Source organism: Eleutherodactylus coqui, chromosome 4 (assembly GCF_035609145.1).
Source record: "Eleutherodactylus coqui strain aEleCoq1 chromosome 4, aEleCoq1.hap1, whole genome shotgun sequence".
Classification (NCBI taxonomy): domain Eukaryota; kingdom Metazoa; phylum Chordata; class Amphibia; order Anura; family Eleutherodactylidae; genus Eleutherodactylus; species Eleutherodactylus coqui.
This window is the reverse complement of record NC_089840.1, coordinates 80,636,141-80,657,353: the sequence shown is the minus strand read 5'-3', so window position 1 is coordinate 80,657,353 and position 21,213 is coordinate 80,636,141. Positions and strand designations below refer to the sequence as shown.

General features: G+C 43.9%; 1 protein-coding gene across 1 annotated transcript in view; it reads left to right on the top strand.

The window, feature by feature from the left end:
• The window catches only part of LIMK1 (LIM domain kinase 1), a 101,218-nt gene that overhangs the window by 57,425 nt on the left and 22,580 nt on the right, over nucleotides 1-21,213 (top strand). The window contains exons 3-7 of the mRNA XM_066599733.1: nucleotides 14,015-14,153; nucleotides 14,333-14,442; nucleotides 15,121-15,291; nucleotides 20,667-20,772; nucleotides 20,868-20,992. Of these exons, the coding sequence (XP_066455830.1) occupies nucleotides 14,015-14,153; nucleotides 14,333-14,442; nucleotides 15,121-15,291; nucleotides 20,667-20,772; nucleotides 20,868-20,992 (651 nt within the window). The remainder of the gene's footprint in view (nucleotides 1-14,014; nucleotides 14,154-14,332; nucleotides 14,443-15,120; nucleotides 15,292-20,666; nucleotides 20,773-20,867; nucleotides 20,993-21,213) is intronic.

The following is a 21,213-nucleotide window of genomic DNA, read 5'->3' as shown; positions in this document are numbered from 1 at the left end:
GATGGGAATTAGTAAGACTTCCCATCATCTGAGCACAGTGACATGTGGTGGACTCCCGCTGAGAAGGGGGAACACTGTGCGCAGCCCAGCAATTAGACCCAGGATTTTCCTTTGTATGTTTCCACCCTTGCTCTGTGGCCTCTGCATTGGGTTCTGTCATGTACCCAGAATCGCTCTCCGTTTCATGGATTGTTACAACACTCTGGTCTTGATTAATCTTAATGGCCTTAAATATTCGCTCACTTTCCGAGCGTATTTACCATATTACAAGATTCCACAGCCGTAAAAACAGAAGAGATCTAAGTGGTGGTTTTAGATTCTGGGTCAAACAGCAATTATATTTTAACGGCGTAATCATTTTAAAAGTGTACTTATAAATTTATAGACGTAGCTATGGCTGCGAGTAATAGATCCAGCCGTCAGAGGATGTGGGCGCAGAATTACTATAGTGCTCAGGTACTTATACAAAACCTTTACTGTTAGTTTTACGATTGGCATTACTGTCTCGCATCCCCATAAAACAACGATTTCCAAATATCTTGTCTTATAACTTTGCAATGTGTTGTTCGGTAACGGGCCGGGAGGATCGGGGACTGTAGGGTCTAATTCTGCAGGAAGGGTCGGAACCAAAGGCTCACCTCATTCTCTGCTCACGCAGGTGATGGCACAAAACGGGCCGAAACAAAAGCATTGTTTTCAATGGATTTCAATATCTGATGAGCTGTCACAGTGCAGAGGGATCAGCCCTATTCTCATTTGCACAAGGAGAGACTAGAAGCAATCGGATGAAACTGAAAGCGAGGAGACAGATTAGATATTAGAAAAAACTTTCTGACAGTGAGGGTGATGAATGAGTGGAACAGGTTGCCACAGGAGGTGGTGAGTTCTCCTTCAATGATAGTGTTCAAACAATGGCTGGACAAATATCTGACTTTGGATGATTTAGTGAATCCTGCACTGAGCAGGGGGTTGGACCCGATGACCCTGGAGGTCCCTTCCAACTTTACCATTCTATGATTCTATGATTCGTTTTTACTAGCTGGATTCTTGTGCATTAATACTACGCTCGAGAAAAGATAGATATTGCTCATTTGACCGACTTTTCAGCCGAAAGTAGTCTCATGTAAAGCTACCCTAAGGGCTCATTCACACGAGCGTATGCATATTTGCATGTGCATCTTGCAGATTTTTTGCACACTGAATGATGCTTTTTCATGCACGTATTTTGTTATACTTTTTCCATCCGCTGGGCATGTTCACGGACACACCACTTGAAATGGCTAATTCATCTCAAGAGTTCTGGAGGTGTGCGGGATTACACAGCGTATCACGCAAAATGTATACAAATCCATTGACCTCAATAGGATTTATCCTCTGCATATTGCGCACAAATGCTTGCATAAATACACCCGTGTGAAGGAGCTCTTAAGAGGGGTATTAAACCGCTTATTAGTGAGAAGTTGGGGGCGGTTGGCTGGGACGGTAGTGGTTGGTCACAATTGTTGAGTGTTGAAGAGGGTAAATACCAGACTAAGGCCCCCTGTCCATGAGTGGAGAATCATTGCGATTCTCCGCTCGCGGCGGGCAATTCGCAGCATGCTGTGAATTGCCTAGATTTTCTGCAGTCAGCCTATCTATTAGGTCAGCCTATCTCCTGCTCCTAAGCGGCAGCTCCCGCAGCGGAGATCTGCCGCAAGACTTCGCAACGCCCGTGGATAGCCGGCCTTAGGGTGACTACCCACTAGCGTTTTTTTTTTCGCTGCGAATTCACTGCGTTTTTGTTCCAATTGACAATGGGACTTTCTAATGTTAAAAACGCAAAGTTGCGTCGCATTGCGTTTTTAACATTAGGAAGTCCCATTGACAATTGGAAAAAAAAAACGCAGCGGATTCGCAGCGGAAAACAAACGCTAGTGGCTAGGCACCCTTATGTACAATAATGTAAACATCCCTTATTCCTGTTGGCAGAAAACTATTTCATTTTTACTATTCCCAGTTGTCCGCTTCATACAAACCTATTTTTAGAATATACCAATAATCAGAGGCGTATGTTGATGTTTATGGGCCCCAATGCAAAATCTGTAACAGGGCCCCCATATATAATGCTTTATTTATAGTACAGGGATCCCTGTATAGAGAAGAGAGGCCTAATGGGACCCCTAAGGCTCCTGGGCCCGGGTGCAACCGCATCCCCTATAGTGACACCCCTGCCCATAGTTATATCTGACTGTAAAAGAATCTGCCTTTATTTTCCAGAAACAGCGCTGCTCTTGCCCAAGTGGTTATGCCTGGTATTGCAGCTCAGGCCTATTCATGTAAGTTCAGCTCAGCTTCAATATCATTCACAGGCCATGGATAAGAGTGGTGCTGCTTTTTGGGAGGGTCTTCTGTTTTCAGATCACCCCTTTATAGTCTCTGCCTTCCAGTGCAGCTCTTCATTCTGGCTCATGCAGGAAGCTTCTGAGTCGGGACCCTCTCCATGACGTATAGGGCATATGGAGAAGGGTTTTTTTCATGACATAACAAATTTAGGCAATTTTCACCGAGCAGCAAAGTCACAAGTGAGAAGAAGTTTAGAAATCCCAATACTTTCTAACTAAAATGAATAATTTATGCCTTAGCCTAAATGTATTAACCACCATTACTCAAGCATGATGACAGCTGCCGGATGGAACAAAGAGGTGCTGACAGGGCGGCTTGTGAGTGGGATTAGTAGTTATGTGTGAAGTATTCCCCCCCGGCTCACGGACTCGGTATGGCTTTACGTATAATCACAGAATGTTACTATTTGGAGGTTTGCATTTTAACGCCTGTAAACATAATCTCCATTACTTCCCACTTTACAGAGCCGCGGCTCCTTAGGGGTTAAGGGAAGCTTCTGCTTTGCATTGTGGGTTTTCATTGGTTGCTCTTCTCCGGGGAGGATTTAAATGGAGCAATTGGATTTCCTTCCTCATTAATAATCAGAATCTGCAGAACAATGATGTCATTGTGTCATCTGGCGGAGGCACAAGGGACACGGCAGATGCTTCTATTTACCTTCCGTACACCACTTCCGATATACCGTGACACTTCTCCTATAGAAAGATGAATTATTTCCCCATAATTTCTTTTGCGCAGGCGAGGTTAACCCCGTGCGTGCTGCAGGGGAGTTCTAACTTTGTAACATGTTTTGTAATATTGTTGCTGTTGCATTTATACATGTAACGACCAAGAATTCACGCCAGATGACGGATCTGTATGTGGACTCACTATAGACTCGCGTCTTGCACTGTACACAAGAATACTCTGCCCTATGTATAGTCCTATTTCTAGCTCTATACCATAGATGTGGCCCGAAAATAACTGCAACTATCTGACTGGTGGCATCTGTGACTTGGCACTTCCTTTCTAGAAGGCTTGGCGTGGCTGTAGTTATCTGTACGCACACACAGGCTGTGGTTGGGATGCAGCCCACATACACAGCGCTGCTGCAGGCTGCCGTAATGCAGTTTCCCATGGTTGATCATGGTTGTCCAACAGTCGCCTCGCAAGGACCATGACAATAGAATGACAGGGCTTTTTCTTAAAGACACAGTACGCTTCAGAGCTACTGAGGGAAGCATTTCCTGGTAATGCAAGCATGTATTGGGCAGACTGGGACATTGCTGAACTTCGTGTTGATTATACCGGACTCTCTGCGTGATACAAAATAGTTTGTTTCTAAAACTATATTTTTCAACACTTATCCTGCAATTAACATATCCCGCCGTAAGGATATATTCACGCAAACGATTTTACATCCGATTTTTGGACCGAAAAAAACAGACTGAAGTTGGACAGAAATTAATATATTATTTGTAATGGTTTTTATTCACACGTGATTTTTTTAAAAATTGGACAGATACTCCAAGCGGAAAAAAAATCGCCGCATTTACTTGTTGCGATTTTCAGACAAAAATCATCCATTCAAGTTTTTAGGTGAATTTTAAAAAATGGATTGCACTCATTTTATACGTTTGCGATGCGTTTTACTTGTGTGTCACCATGGAAACCATCAGGGATTTTTTTTTTCATGGGCATAAATTGCAAAATTCATGCAGAAAAATCAGGTGAAAATCTCACAAAAAAACGCCCTGTTCGTAGTGCATTTCACAACTCCCTGTTGCCATACAGCAAAAAAAAAAATGACATAAGAGCGCCAAAGAAAATGCTGCAAAATGCGCAGTGCTTCTCTCTGGGTAATTTATGACGCTGGCATTTGAAACGCCAGTCTGAACGTGATCCCTGCAGGCACACAAAACTGCGAGGCATGTACGGGTGCATCTTGGTCTGCTGGGCCCACACTGATAACTGTAAACTATATAGCAATCTGCCAGCCTGGGACGGCCGTGCCCCTCTAGATAAGCCACACCACCTTTTTTTTTTTAAAGTGGCACAGCTCGCCGTAAATCCGAAAAGCTTCAATTTTCTATGCAAGTGGGTCTTATGCCAACATTTTTAAAGCCTGTTTTAGCTTCATAAATTACCGCCATGTGTGAAACCAGCTGTACGCTGCGTTTTTGAGAAAACGGGAAAAATAGCATCTACACGACTGGTTTTGGTCTCCGGTTTTATTTGCTGCATGCAAAGACAGGTCTTGCCCTATCTTTTGATGTGATACGCAGCAAGCTGCCAAAGACTTCGATGGCAGCATGAAAAAAGGGAGGGGAGGGAGTTACCGTGTGTACCACGCAGGGTAAGACAGCTGGCCCAATTATTGATCATTCTGAAGATTACTGCCGATCGTTGGTTTGGATTGCTTTTAACAGTCATGTAGCAGCGGCTTGTGTGAATGGCTTGAAATACATGACTAAAGATCGGGATTCGATTGCGTCAATTTTTCATTCATGTGATTATACGGTGCGTACGGGCGAACGTACAAACGCATAGGGTGGCTTTACACAAGCGATTTGCACGTGCAATACCAGAGAATAGAATCCATTGATTTCATTGCGTTGATTCTCACCAGACGTTTTTGCGCATGTTAAAAAATGCAGCATACTCCTATGTGTTCGTCTCAGGGGAGGAGGTAGAGCCCTGTGACAAGGCCCAAATTCTACCCCGCTGTCACCTTGGCTGTGGGCCCACTCCTCGGACGCTGCAACCACACCCTGATTTAAATAGCTATTCAGCCTAATGAGGTCCAGATTTGTTCTTTTCCCCGTAGTTTTGTGCTTTTTTTCACACATCTCCTTGCGTATTGCGTGTGCATTTCGCACCTCCCCATGGACTTCTATGGGGCCCTTTGGTGCAAATGCGCTCAAAATAGAACATGTTCTTTTTTTTGTGTGCACGCAAAAAAAGGAAATATGAATAAACCCATTGAAATCAATGGGTTCTTTTCTCTGTATATCGCACTCAAAACGTACCCAATACGCAGAGAAGGAAGGAGCCCTAAGTCGTACTGTTTTTGGTTATGTCAGTTAGGGATTCTTCACATGGGTGTGTTTTTGGCCCATTACGTGGTTGTGATAATTAGTTTTTTTCAAACTCGCGCGCTATAGCGCAGATTTTGAAAAGTCCGAAAAGAAAAAAAAATGTTGGTGCGCAACAATGCTTTGTAGCTGTGTGCATACTTGTGCACATAGCCAGCTGTTTTTGCTCTTAGCGGTCGGTGTATGCAGCTGTATAGACATACAGTTCCACACGTCTGACTATAAGGGCTTATTTACACGAGCGTATATCGGCCAGCGTTTTCACGCTTCCATCTGAGCAGTCCCCCTCCTTCCCTCGCTCTCACCTGCTCTCTGCCTCTCTCCTCCCCTCCCAGCGGTTTGCCCCCTCCCATTGCAAATGCTGGAGTGGAGGAGAGGGGCAGAGAGCAGGTGAGGGGGAGGGAAGAGGGGAACTGCTTAGATGAAAACGTATATATTGGCCGATTGTGAAAACGCCGGCCGATATACGCTGGTGTAAATAAGCCCTAAGACCTCATTCACACGGGCGTCTCTTTAATGTATAATAGGCGCGTGAAAAAATAGCTTCTAATAGAACCAATAGTTTCCTATAGAAGCGTGCAGATGAAGGGATTTAAACGCGCAAAAAACTTGCACCTTCAAAAGATAGGACATGCGTGGCTACATTTCCCGCATCTAAAGTCCGTGTAGCGTGAAAAGATAGGACCTGACCTATCTTTGGTGCGAGCTGCGCAGGAGTTTCCATTGAGTCCTATGGGAGCAGGAGTCTATGGAAACTCCTGCACGGGAAATGAAGATTACAAGTCATTAGGAGGATTTCTACCAACCGAGGTAATTCCCAACTGCAGCAGCATGGCTACACCCAGAAGCACTCCCCGAGGGTTCCCTTAATCCCAACAGAGACTAACAGAAATTTACAGCAGGACATTTAAAAGGTACCCTTCATCCTGCTGTGGCAGGGGATCGCAATGTTCTCCCACTGTTTTAAGTGGGGCCGATGCTGCGCCGCCAGCCCCATTGCAAACATCTGGAAACCCTGGATGAGACAGTTTTGCATCCCTGTGGGGCTGAAGGAATCCCCTGCCGCAGCTGTCACAGCCGCAGCAGGGGATCGCGATCTTCTCCTGGAGCAACTGCGCTATTTTTAAGCAACACACTGCTCAAGTGAATGGGCGATTTTCACTCGCATGACGCTCGGGTCTTCTGCATGTGAAAAATTGCCCATTCACGTGATTTTTAGTACAGGATAGGTTTTTTGTGCGCTTATACTGCACTAAAACCACGCTGCTGTGAATGAGGCCTAAGTATGACATGACTATTTCATACAGTCCTACAGAGTATAAACAGCGAACATGGTGCGAGTTCGGCCTAAGGGCTAATTCCCACGGCCGGATTTCAATTCGCGGCGTTATGCTGCAGCTATTAGTTTTTATTGAACCTGATACCTCAATGTTCACGCTGTGGAATTCTACAGCGGAATCCCGCAGCGTGAAAGATGCATGCTCTAATTGCTGCGGAAAACCGCGCCGCCGGCTTCCATTGCTGTGAGCACAGCAGGAGTATCGCGTGATTACACGTCCCCGCCCACCGCCGGCTGCGTCATCTCACACTGCGCATGTGTGCCAGCTCGCAGGCGGGATACGCACGGTGGATTCAAAGAGGTGAGTATGGGCTCTTTGGGGGGCGCCGTGACGGACTCTGCTACGATATTCCGCTGGTGGACTCCGTCACGGCTGTGGGCATGAGGCATAACACCCCCTGTGAGAGCTGTAATTTCACACATTTCATGCAATCAGCAATGTAAAGATAAAAACCCAATAACCCCAAGTCTGTACATGGAGTAGGAGGAGGAGTAGTGCTCCCTCCTGAACACTTAGATGTCCATCATAATCAGCCTCCCTCACAACCAAATTAACTCCTGCTCATTTAGAAGCGTCCAGGAACTGTAGACTGAGCAGAAATTGGAAGAACCACTGATGCCCGGCCCAATGTCAGTGCGGACAGCACTGGAAGCAGATAACGCAGTTTGTATTGCAGTGCGCCAGTTTGGTACTGCCGACTCAGCAATAAATGGGGTCAATGGAGCTGCTCCTGTAGTACCAAACTGGGCCGCTGCAATGTTGTCAGTACTGACAGCGGGCCAGTGATTAGCTGATTGGCAGGGATCCAGAGCTGATCAACTATTGATCACCTATCTTCTACAGTAAAAGCCCTGGTGAACCCCTTCCCAAATCCTGTAATCCCCTCTAAGGAATATGCGTGTCAGTGATGCGGTATTCAAACATAGAATTTTTGCCACAAGTTTTAATGTGTTTTTTATATAAAAAAAAAATGCTGTAAAATACTTTTTAATTTAAAAACTGCATTACAAAATTTCTGCAAAACCAGCAAGAGTGAATGCTACCGAAATCACTGGCAACTGCAAGGGGGCGTTAGTCTATCCGAACAAGCATTGGACCTGATGGGAGATTGTTCTCACTCATTAGTGTTTAATGGGAAACGCAGCATTTAATCAGCAATCGCCTGAGGAAATACATTTGCAGCTAAGTATATGAGCGATATTTGCTGCGTCAGGAACAAGTTTCCACATAGAAGATAGTTATCACAGTTTCAGGCTTCTTTCCCACGAGCTTATATCGGTTAGCCGATATACGCTGTGATCTGATGCATTGGATTCCAATGCATCAGATCACATGGCCATATTCCCGTGACGTAAAAGCGCCCAGCCGGCCACTATAGTGCCGGGCGTTTTTAAATCGGGCCCAAAAGATAGTCCTGGAACTATCTTTTGGGTCGGAATACATCGGCCGCTGCATGAGCTCCTATGGGGGCCAATGACAGCGGTCGGAGAAGGGAGGGGGCGGGATGGGGCAGAGCTAAGCGCCGGCCCATCCCGCCACTTGTCCACAACAAGCAATGAGAGGAGACGGAGCAGGGCAGCGCTTTGCTCCACCTGTGTCCCGTCCCCTCCCATTGCGATCAGCCAGAGAGGAGGAGAGAGAGGAGGTAAGGCGGGGAGGGAAGGGGCGAGGGCATGGCAGCCTCGGCATATATGTGCCGGGGCCATGCCATCTGAACGGGCGCACAAACGTTAGATTTGTGCGCCCCTTCACAAACTTTTACGCTACAGATGGTAGCGTAAATCAGCCAGCTATGAAAAGGGCTAGTGGGAAAGAAGCCTCAAATAGATTTGCATGTTTGGTCTTTACCAACAAGCGTTCAGATGATCAGAATGGTCTTTTAGATTTAGGGCAAAGCATCCCAGCCACAGCCAGTTTTACTATCCCGAAGTAGATGATTAATAGATGACCCGTGTGAACGCACCGGCAAAGATTTGGGTGCTCTGAGCACTAGGCGGTCGCCCTACCCCAAACGCTCGTAATGTACTCAGTGGTACCAATGGCATGAAAAAAGGAATTTAAGCTGCACCATAGGAGAGAAGGCATGGAGATGTACTGGTAACAGAGGTGCTATGTGTAAGAGAGGACAGTTGGGCACTATAGCCTGCAGAAAAACCTCAGGATGGCAGGCTGAGCAGCAGGAGCTGCTGTAGGGACCCTGAAACCTATCATTGTGCTATTGGAGATTGCCAGGATCTGTCAAGGGATCACAACAGAGAGTGCCAAAGCTTGCATAGGAGCAACGATCTGTGAAAGAGAGAGTTCAGAACTTACGGAGCTAACGAATCAAGACCCACAGGAGGACATAGAGGAAACCATCATCATTGGGCTGTCAGTGAGGCCGACCTCGTTAAAAGCTGTATGATGTGTGCATCATTAGTGACTCATTAGTTAATCAGCAGTCTTGCTCTCAGTGTAGGAATACGATCACTATTCTTTGGGGACACATCTAATTAAAAGAAGGCTCAAATAATTAACAACGAACTGTTACTGTGACTTCTATTGAGAATGATCTTACGGACACTAGTATCAGCGTTACCGCAAACTGCCTGAGAACCCCGGCAGGCATGGAGAGTGTTTTCACAAACTGTGTACATTAAGCTGCGATTTACTATTCTGTTGGCCAGTGGTAAAGTTCAGGTTGTCTTAGTAAAATTGTGTGTTGCTGTTATTGTAACTTTTTTTATACGAAGTGTCAAACATTATTATTTTCTGTTGTGCTCAAGGTAACAATATTAACCCTTTCCAATCCACTGTCTGACATCCAAAGACATTTTGATTGAAGGCTATACAGCTCCGATGTCAGAAGACATCCGACAAGGTATTCTTACTGTATATTACTGGCTGCTCTGTTGTCGGGGGGCCTCTCTGGCATGTCAAATACCGCAGTAATGGCTCTAGCCAGCAGATGGTGCCAATGTAAAATGGCAGAAAGAGAAAGCCCCCTAGGAAACTCTGAATCCAAAATTGGATGGCAAAGGGTTAATAGCTAGTTAGCCATCGTCAGGATTGAACAGTGGTATCGGTAAAGTTGGTTTCTTTCCTAACATCGTACCATTGTTCGTTTACAGTTGATCCGTGGATTATTCCGATTGCCAGATTAGAGTCAGGAAGGAATCTTTCCCCTTCTACCTCATTGTTTGTTTGTTTTTTGCCTTCTTCTGGATCCACATTTGGGGGTAATAGGCTGAGCTGGATGGACATGTGTCTTTTTTTGGCCTAACATACTATGTTACAGTTATTTGTTTTAAAATAAAAGTTTCCTTTTTCTTGTTCCTCTCTGGTCTGTAACCTGTGCTGTTTACTATCACCGGCAACAGATGTCCGCTGTAATGTAGCACTTCTGCATGAAACATACAGGGAAAGGGTATAATTTACCTTGTGATAAATTGATCCCTTTCCTCCTTTGTGTAATAGTAGAGGAAGGAATATCCTGCTGCGCACCATTCATCAGACACCTGGACTCCGGCACAATCATCTGTCATTTTGTATTGAACCTTTTAAGTGACCTCAAGGATTAGACCATAAATTGTTAGAATGGGGTCATCCGAAGCAGTTCTGCACTTTTTACTTATTTACTTTACTATCTTAGCTGAGCTTGTCAATGCAGCAGAATTGAGTTTGTCATGTGGAGGATATTTCGATGCATCATCTGTAGATTTCCATAAGAATTCTCCAAACTCTCCAAACAGGTGAAGGTCCCAGAGATGATGACAACACCCGCCCTGCATTTATGGATATGCAGTATTTATGGATAAGCCACTAGTTTTATAATATGGGAATACCCCATTAACTCGTCGATTCCCACGGCCATGTGATGTTTACTAATTCCATTGTGTACGGAGAAGGACATCTGTGACCTGTAGAATGGCACCATTCATTTTTATATGACCCTGTTATCTGTCAGACATATGCAACTAAAAAGTCCATCATTTCAGTTAATCCGACTGTGATGTTAATTATTATGCCATCTGCCCTACGAGGCACTGCCAGCTTTGCTCTTTATGTGACAATTTGATATATTTGGCGCCATCTAGTGTAAGAATCTGTAATTACCGCTGTCTGTATTGGGTTATAGTCAACCAAAGGATGTGGAATAATGTTTAACCCTTTAAGGACGTGGCCTAGTTTGGTACTTAAGGGTGCGACAATTTTTTCAGATTTTCATCTCCGCATTTCAGAAGCTAAACCTTTTTTTAGTTTTCGTCAATATATGAGGGCTTATTTATTACGAGGTGATCTGTAGTTTTAAGTAGTACCATTTTGGGGTACATATGACTTTTTGATCACTGTTAATTTGTTTTTTGGGAGACAAAATGAACAAAGTGGAAAAAATGGTTGTTTTCCACTTTATTTATAACACTTGCAAGATATAAAGTGTGTTTGAGTTATTGTATGGGTTACTACGGTTTCAGCAATAACAAACATGTATTTTGTTAGTTATTGTTTTACTGAAAAAACCCTGAGAAGTGCACATAAAGATTTTTTTTAATTAAGTATTTTTCTTACTGTTTTTATCTTATTCCTTTACCATTTTTTATGACCCTGTGTGGGACTTGAACCTGCGATCCTATGATTGCTCAGATAATACACTGCAGCCTGCTCATGCAGTGGATGGTGCGGGCTCAGCTCCTAAGCCCATGCCATCCATATGCCATACACGTATGGCATTTTGTGCTAACCATTTCCCTCCCATGGCATACATGTACGTCATTGGACAGAAAGGGGTTATATTGCCTTGATTTTGAAAATATAAATAGGATCTGTAGTATCTCCTGACATGCCTGTTTTAGTAAATGCTTGTATTTCTCCATTTTTGGAGCATATTCACCTAGTTGTGCTGTTCCTCTGCTATTCCTCCTGGAAATGTATGAATAAATTGACAAATAGGTGTTACCATTTATCTTGTCAAAGGAATTGTCCAATCAGTGGTCACAGTGCCAGACTGGGAAGGGATGCGTCCTACTAACAACCAGAATGGTGACATTCAGTGTTCAATTTATGCTTCATTTTCCAGGAGTAATAACAAATCACACAATGCAGAGTTCTAAGAAAAAATACTACAAAATTGTTATTTATTGGAAATACTCTACAGATATATCAGGAGAGCTGAGGATTCCTCTTTAACCCTTTCCTGTCATACCCCGTGCAGTTAGGATGTCTATAGCCAACCACAGCATATGCTGTATATGGAGCCGGCTCCATACGTGACAGATATCGGAGGTCTGAAAGGTAACATCCACCCGCAACAGCCACGACTGGAGATAACTCTGATTGTGGCGGTTAACCTTTAAATGCTGCTGTCTGTTCTGACAAAGGCAAATAATTGCCTTGATCAATCAGGATTTAAATGTCCCAAACGACCCTGGGTGTCATCCAGGTGTCATGGCAGCTTGGGGCCTTCTGAAGGCCCTGAGGGCTACCATGATGGTTTGCCTATTAATGATGTGCCTGTGGCATGTCTTCAATAGGAAGTCTGTTAAAACACCATTATATTACATTATACCGTAGAAGCAATGAAGCGATCGCAAGTCAAGTCCCCATACTATTTTAAAAAGCTAAAATAAGTAAAACAAAGATTATTAATCCTTATAGAACTAAACAAATATTAAAAGTTCAAAAAAAAACTTTTACTAGCTGTTGCATCTAAAAACTAAAAACAATCTAAAGATTGGTATTGCTGCATCCATAAGGGCTCAGTCAAACAAACGTGGTTTACACGCTGCTAAGCAACGTGTAAACCACGCTGCTGTCATCCTGAAAAAGATTGTGACTGGGCTGCCTCTAGCTTCGTGAAGCAGCCAGGTCCCACATCCGTGGTGCGGGCTGCGTGCTTCCATGGCTCCCATAGGAGCCTATGGAGAGCACCCTGCACCACTGCGCACCACAGAGCTGACAGGCAAGTCGGCACTCACCGTCCATTCTTTTTTGGGAGCACATCTTCTGCACTTGGGACCACTTCCATAGCAACCTATTGGTTCCTATAGCAGAGTGGTTTGCACGCTGATGTAGCAGCGTGTAAACCACGCTAGTCTGACTGAGTCCTAAAGATCTGATTGAATAAAATAGCATATTATTAATAGTGCAGAAATAACTCTGTAAAAAAAAACTGTAATAGCAGAATTAGGCTTTTTTGGTCACTCCGTCTCCAAGAATTAAGTGAATAAAAAGCGATCAAAAAGTTGTATATTCCCCAAAATGGTAACAATACAAACTACAGATTGCCACGCAAAAATGAGCCCCCACACAGCCCCATCAACAGAAAAATGAAGTTATGGGAGTCAAAATATGGCGACAAAAAGTCCTTTTTTTAATAAAAGGTTGTTTTGTTTTTAAATGTTACTATTAGAGATGAGTGAGTATACTCGCTAAAAGCAATTGCTCGAGCGAGCATTGCCTTTAGCGAGTATCTCCCCCGCTCGAGACCGAATGTTCGGGTGCTGTCGCGAGGGAGCGATGAGTAGCGGCTGTCAGCAGGAGGGAGCGGGGGGGAGAGAGGGAGAGAGAGATCTCCCCTCCGTTCCGCCCTGCTCTCCCCCGCAGCTCCGTGCCCGCTGTCGGCACCCGAACCTGCAGTCTCGAGCGGGAGAGATACCCGCTAAAGGCAATGCTCGCTCAAGCAATTGCCTTTAGCGAGTATACTCGCTCATCTATAGTTACTATATAAAGAAAACTAATAATATTGACCCACAGAATAAAGATAACACATCATTTTACAGCACCATGAACGCCGGAAAAATAACCCCCTCCCCAAATGGTGCAATTGTGGCTTTTTTCACATTTCGCCCCACTTAGATACATTTTTAAAAGTCTTCCAATACATTATATGGGATCTTACATGGTACTATTGAAGAATACAACTCATTGTAGATATGTCTTTGGAAAATTTTAAAAAAATATGATTTGTGTTTGAGAGTGGGAATATCAGAACTGCAGACTGTGACCTGGAGGCAGGCGCATCAGGGACCCTTGGTCATGAAAGGCTTAAATACATGCCACTAGGCTGGGACATCAGTAAATTATTCTTCCTATTGAAGAAGGATCTTCTTTAATGTTAACACAATGTAACTTTGTGTGAAATAAGCACATGTGAGATGAAATCATAAAATGATATATTATGTGAGTTTGGGGCCAGCTCAGAGACTTCTAGTTCTGGAAACCTTCTGTTGTATTTTTCAGGTGCAGTGATTGTGGAGTGTCCTTATCCCACCGCTACTATGAAAAAGATGGCAGACTGTTCTGTAAAAAGCACTACTGGGCACGCTTCGGCGGGATGTGCCAAGGCTGCTCAGAGCATATTACCAAAGGATTAGTTATGGTAAGAAAGAAAAAGCCTTTTTTGGTTACTTGTCTGTCTGTTGGAGTAGATCAGTCATTGTCCTACCAAAGGGACACCGGAGAAATGTTAAATTGTTGTCTTCTATTGGTCATTGGTTTTAGATATGCAGATTTTTGTTAATGACTGACTGTATGACATTGATGTTTTTACCTTGATAGGTAGCAGGAGAGCACAAATATCACCCAGAATGCTTTGTGTGTTCTCGCTGCTCCTCTTTTATTGGTGATGGAGAGACCTATGCATTGGTGGAGCGGTCCAAGTTATACTGGTAAGAGTTACACCCAAGAAACTGGTCTTGATTGACTGGTGCTCCACGTGCTTTTAGACGAGACGATTCTTATTGGAACGAGCAAGTGACGTCACCGCTAACTTGTTGGCACTCCTGCAGCCTCTTTAGACAAGCAAATGCATTGTTGGCTCGTTCAAAAGAGAATCGTTCAGAACCATTCAGTCCCTTAATTAATGCTTAATTAAAGCATGCAGATTTGTTTTGCGGACCTTCTGGTCAGGAAAACAAATCCCAGCATGCTCCATTTTGCTGCGGTTCCTGCACAGACGGCTTCCTTTGAAGTCGGTGAAAGCCGTCTGGTCCGCCAGCAGATGACACTGCTCACTTCCTCCACCTCCTTGCACATGTGACAGAGCATGCTATGCAAACTTACATCCTGTGAAAGGCACAGGTGCAGAAGTGAGCCCATGGCATCCTGCAATGGGGTTCGTCAGTAGCTGACACCTGGCCTCCCACTGCAAAAGCAGGGATCGGTGAGAACATCGATCCCCGCTGTTAATCCCTTACATGCTGCAATAAATATAGCACACTCTTTTTGTAATGTCATCCCCCCTCGGCTATGTAATCGCAGAGGATATGCTCATGAAGATGTTTTATAAATCCTATGGTATCTCATTCATAGTGTCAGACATTTAATCTAATGATTCCTCTTCACAGTGGGCCATGCTACTACCAGATCACCCTGACGCCAGTGATTGACTCCCCAGTCTCTCGATCTCCTCACACAGTGACCCTGGTGTCTCTTCCTGCATCAGAAGGTAGACGTGGTCTGTCTGTTTCCATCACTCCATCATGTGCCGAGCACTCGCACACTGTGAGGGTCCGTGAGTGAGTATTTCTTCAGTCTGCATCAATTGTTTTATCGGAGTATAGTTGGTTTTCTCATAATGTGTGCATCATGAAAATCGTTCTTGAAGTATTTCAGTTTGCAGCTGCTGATCACTATGGGTCAGAGTCTAGGTCCCAATTGCGAGGTTCCGTCACAAATCCGTCACAACGCATCAGAAGAAAAAGCGCTGGATGCATCGCTTTTTCTTCCGGCTAAAAGCCGGGCCGCTGAGCGTAAAGCAAATGGACCCATTATAGTCATTGGGGTCCGTTCTGTGCTGTTCAGTTCCTTTCAAATAGTATAAAGATATATTATCCAAATATTTCTATACCAAGCATTAGAAACTTGTAGGCGCTATCAATGATCTTGGACAGGGTAGAAGAGGCCACTCTCCTACATGCATGTCACACACACACAGCTGTGCTACATGCACGTCAGACGCACATCATACACACAGCTCTGCTACATGCATGTCACGCACACACAGCTCTGCAACATGCATATCTCACGTACACCACAGCTCTGCTACATGCACATCACACACATGACTGATCATCTGATGGTGACATCATCACAGGTCCTGTAAGCACATGGCTGCTTTGAGGCTCTGCATGTTTTAGGACCTATGATGATGTCACAGTCATGTCATCAGGGGTGGTGCTCAGAGCCCGGGTGACTGATCACATGATGGTGACATCATCACATATAACTCACTCAGTCACTCAGAAACAGGTGGTCATTAGTATTTTGATTAGAATGTTAATAGAGTAGCACACTGGCTGTAATGGTAATGATTGCTACATTTGTAGAACTTTGCATTGTGCTGTTCCTCTGTTATCCCTCTGAGAAGTCTATGAATAAATTGACAGCTGCAGGTTACCAGTTGGGGGTGTGTTACTACACATTGTCCAATCAGTGCTGGCTGTACAGTAACACGCCTCCTAATGATAACACCCAGCAGATAATTTATGCGTAAATTTCTAGGAGGAGTAACAGAGGAACAGCACAATACAGAGTGATAAGAAAAGATACCTCAGAATTTGTATTTCATGGGAAAAACAAGTATTTACCGACATAGACCTGCCAGGAGGGGTGACAAGTCCGCTTTGAACATCTGGAATTGTAAACAGGTAGTTTTGGTATTTCTAAAGATAAGGAATGATCGGAGATTATAAGGGACAAAGACATTTAAATCTACAAAAGACAATTTCCCCAAACTGCATAGCTCTGAATGTATACATGATGGACACATAGAAATCAGACTGTTCCAAAAACAACAAATGCTTCTCATTTTATCAGCTGTTTCCAAGGAAACCTTCCTTTCTTTCTTGCATGCTTGCAGATTAGGTCATTTTGACCCAGTCTGGTGCCGGTATAATTTTTTTCCCTAAGAAATAGTTTAACAGACTGGCTTCCAAGGTGTGGGGATGGGAGGCGCTCTGGTCATCTATCTGCTTCTAGATTTTATAGTGTAACAGCAGTGAATTTGTGGCACTTTGGAGGGGTTGAGCTAAGATATAAAGTTATACTCTATCCACATGATTGATGGGGGTCTGCACTAGAGATGAGTGAGTATCCTCCCGCTCGTCTCTAAAGATTCGGGGGCCGGCAGGGGGTGGGGAGCAGCGGGGGAGAGCGGGGAGGAATGGAGGGGAGATCTCTCTCTCCATCTCTCCCCCCCTGCTCACCACCGCAACTCACCTGTTACCCGCGCCGGCCCCCGAATCTTTACAGACAAGCGGGAGGATACTCGGCTAAGGCACTACTCGCTCAAGTAGTTAGCCTTAGCAAGTATACTCGCTCATCTCTAGTCTGCACCAATACCTAAAGTGGGAATTTTGAAGGTCTTTGTATGAATGGAGTGGAGGTCATGCTTGCACACCTTAAAGGGAGTGCAGGATATTGCCAAGTACAAATGCTCTGCAATCTCCAGCCCTGGCATTAAAGTGAATAGAGTGGCTGCATGCATGCATAACCTTCTCTCTATTCATGCAAAGACCTTTGGCATCCCCGTTCCTGGGATCTGTAAGAATCCTAGCAGTGGGATCCCCATCGATCAGAAAGTTATTCCCTATCCTGTGGATAGGGAAAAACTTTATAACTTCACACAAGGTTTATACTTTCCTTCCCTGCCATTCCCTTGCTGTCGGGTCTCAAACCTGATGCTGCAGTGCATTGCAATGCAGTCCATGGACTGTAAAGGAGCATGCTATGCAGTCCTCTCTTTCTATGTCCAAAACTAAGTAGTCCACTGGAAGCATTCAGTAGTGGGTTTAAAAGCTGACACCAAGGGAATTGCAGTAGAAGACTTACGTCCCTGAGCATAGCTTGTCAACTACTTTAAGCCCATAAGCTTAGCTTATAAGGCTCAAAGTAGCTGACAGATTCCCTTTAGAGAAATTATTCAGTTTAAACTCTTAACGACCGCCAATACACTTTTTTACAGCAGTAGTTAAGGGTCCTTACTCTGATGCATGCACCTTTACTGCCTGGCATGGGTCTCGTGTGCCAAGGGAAGCGGGTACTAAGCTGTCAGATGACAGCCCAGAACTTGCTCCAACAGTGGGAATGGCCAGACGTTTTTCTGATTACCACCTTTTAACACTTTACATGCTATGGTCAAGGTGACTGCTTCATGTAAAAGGGTAAGAGAAGGAGGGGGCTCCCTCTATCAACCATTAGAACACCGTGATTTGATCACTAGGTCCTGATGGGTTGCGATGGCACCCAGAGGCTTTGAAGATGAAATCTGGGTCTGTCATTTAGCTAAGGTGGCTTATGAGGTCCAACCTCCGTCTGAGCTTCATACGCAATATAATACACTGCTATACTGAAGTATAGCAGTGTATTATAAGAGCACACAAAGGTAGTGATATTCATCTTCCCTAGTGGGACAAAAAAAGTTAAGAAAGTGTAAAAGAAAAAAAAAAATAGAAATGTCAAAACCCTGCCTTTTTCCCTTCATATGTAAAAGAAAAAACACTACAAATTTGATATAATGGCTTTCATAATGACCCACATAAAAATGTTACTACATTATTTAACCCATATGGTGCATGCTGTGAAAAAAAAAACTGGCAAAAATAGCTAATTTTTCATATCTCTCCTGAAAATAAAACAGAATAGAAAGCAATCAACTAGTCATATGGATCATCAAACAGTACCATTAAAAGTACAACTCACACAACACTGTGTGAAAACATGTAAACACAAGAAAAGCTATATAAATTTGGTATTGACGTAAAAGTAATGACCTGCAGAATTAGTGTAACCTATTATTGATACCACATGGTGAACGCCGTTAAAAGAAACCATGTCAGAAGTGCAGATTTTGTGAATTCTGCCTTTAGAAAAAATAGAATATGTGATAAAAATGTTATATGTTCCCAAAAATGGGATAAATTAATATTATAGTACATACCACAAAAACAAGCCCCCAGGCCTCACTCAGACGAGCGTGTGTTTTGCGCACACATAATGCACGCTTCTAAAAGAACCAATGGTTCATATAGAAGCGTTCACATGTACGGAATTTGAAGTGCAAAATTAGGTGCGGATTTTGGAGGATTTTCTATTAATTTCTATGGATAGGGAGCAGGAGTTAATGGAAACTCCTGCACTGCCAATAGCTTCCCTGCTGCTTACAGCAGGGCCCTTAAAAGGTGCTTCTGGCCAGAAGCACCTTTTAACTGTCCCGTTGTTAACCACTTAGTCCCTGCAGGGATGAGGGGACTCCCGGAGGGTTCTGGTAATCCCCGCTGAGAGCCCCCTCATCACTGAAAACATTACGAGCACTGTGACAGTGTTTAGCTATGAGGGGACTGCAGCGGGGACGAAAGAATCCCCTGCCACAGCTGTCACAAAGGACCATTATGCTATCCTATTGCTTTGAATGGGACCTGCGCTGCTGCCACCCCATTGGAAGCAGTGGGATGAAGGCAACCCCTGCAGCGATTAATTTTTTTGGGGGGAAGGGGGTTCTGGAAACATAAGCCCTACCCCGAAAATCATCCCTAGCTGTTAAAAAAAAATTTAAAAAATTTTACTCACCTGAGCTCTGTGACCAATCAGAGGCAGTGCTCAGCCATTCATTGAATGACAGCTAAGCGCTGCCTCTTATTGGTCACAGCCATTAACTGAATTCAATGAATGGTTAAACGCTGCCTCTGATTGGTCACAGCGCTCAGCCAATCAGAGGCAGCGCTTTCTGGAGGAGGTGATTTTTCAATCCCCAGTCACCAGAATACAGATGAAGACTGACGGGGATTGGGAGAAGAGCTGGACCGCACTTCTAGGTAAGTAAAAAAAAAATTTTTTACAATTAGGGATGATTTTTGGGGTAGGGCTTTCAAGCCAGCCGCAGAATGTCATCACTGCAGGGGTTGCCTTCATCCTATTGCTTTCAATGGGGCGGCAGCAGCCATGGGATAGCATGGCGGTCCTCTGCCACAGCTGTGACAGGGGATTCCTTCATCCCTGCGGGGAGTCCCCTTGTCACTGAACACTGTGACAGTGCTGTCACAGTGTTCAGTGAGGAGGAGACCTTTGTGGAGCAGCTGCACTTCTGCAAGCACAGCTGCTCCACACACTTTTTTTACGCACATGTAAAAAAATGCATGGAGCTTCGGTCATGCGCATTTTGCACATCCGTGAAGCGCTTTTGTTTTGCGCACATAGACGTCCAAAAAAAATTGCTCGCCTGACCGCAGCCTTAAGGTGCATACAGGCTTCGGTACTAAGAGGTTAAAAACTTTTCCATTCACCGACAGAAAACAGATTTTGAAAAATGTTGAGGAATTAAAACAAAATAAATGAAAACTTTTCATTTATACAATGATGACACTTTTTTACATAGAGCCAGAAAGCTCCACGAAAGCCATATACAAATGTAGTGGAGAATAGTCACTGAGGAGTAAAAGTAGAATAATTGACTAATGTGACTTATGAGTCTGCTGAGCTAAATAATGACATCTTATGGTGAGGTTCAGGAATGAGCAATATTTTACATATTACTTGTTTCCAGGTCATTAACATTGTTTATTAAAATGACTTTGTTTTCACAACATTTTGGAACTGTCCGTTAGAAGGGGAAAAAAGAATCTCATTTTAATTACTTAGCTTAGCAAACATAAACCACATGTCTACTTTTGTTACTGACATGGTTTACGTTCCACGATTGGGGAACTGGCGCTAGATGTTAAAACATGTCATTTGCAGAATACGAGTGCATATATTAACATTAGTGTCAAACGCATTTGTATGCTAGAATGTATCAAATAATAGCAGGGCTATGATATCATATATATGTGTGTATATATATATATATATATATATATATATATAAAATGTGTCAACCATCTGCCATTTGTTGTAGAGTGGATGCTGATTGTCTCAGTCCTGACATTCAAGGCTCAATTCACGTCGGAGATCGAATACTGGAGATCAATGGCACTCCTATTCGCAGTGTTCCCCTTGATGAGGTGAGCCACTATACTTGCCCTCGTTGCTGTTTACGCCTAATATTTTCTATCTTTTAGTAAATCTATTGTTTGTTTGTTTTCTTCTTTTTTTCCAGATTGATATATTAATACAAGAGACCAGCCGACTCTTACAGTTAACCATTGAGCATGACCCACATGAAAATACCCCCTTGCCCACCCCCTGCACAGAGCCTGGAATCAGACGCCAGAGGCCTGTCACGTACGTCTATAGATGTAACAATGTGATCAAACTGTATCCTACTGCATTAAGGCCTCATTCAGACGAGCGTGTGTTTTGCGCGCGCATAATGAACGCTTTTAAAAGAACCAATGGGTTCCTTTAGAAGTGTTCATATGCGGTGAATTTGAAGCGCAAAGCAGTGCACACCTCATAAAGATAGGACCTAGGTACGCATTTTGCAGGATTTTCCAATGATTCCT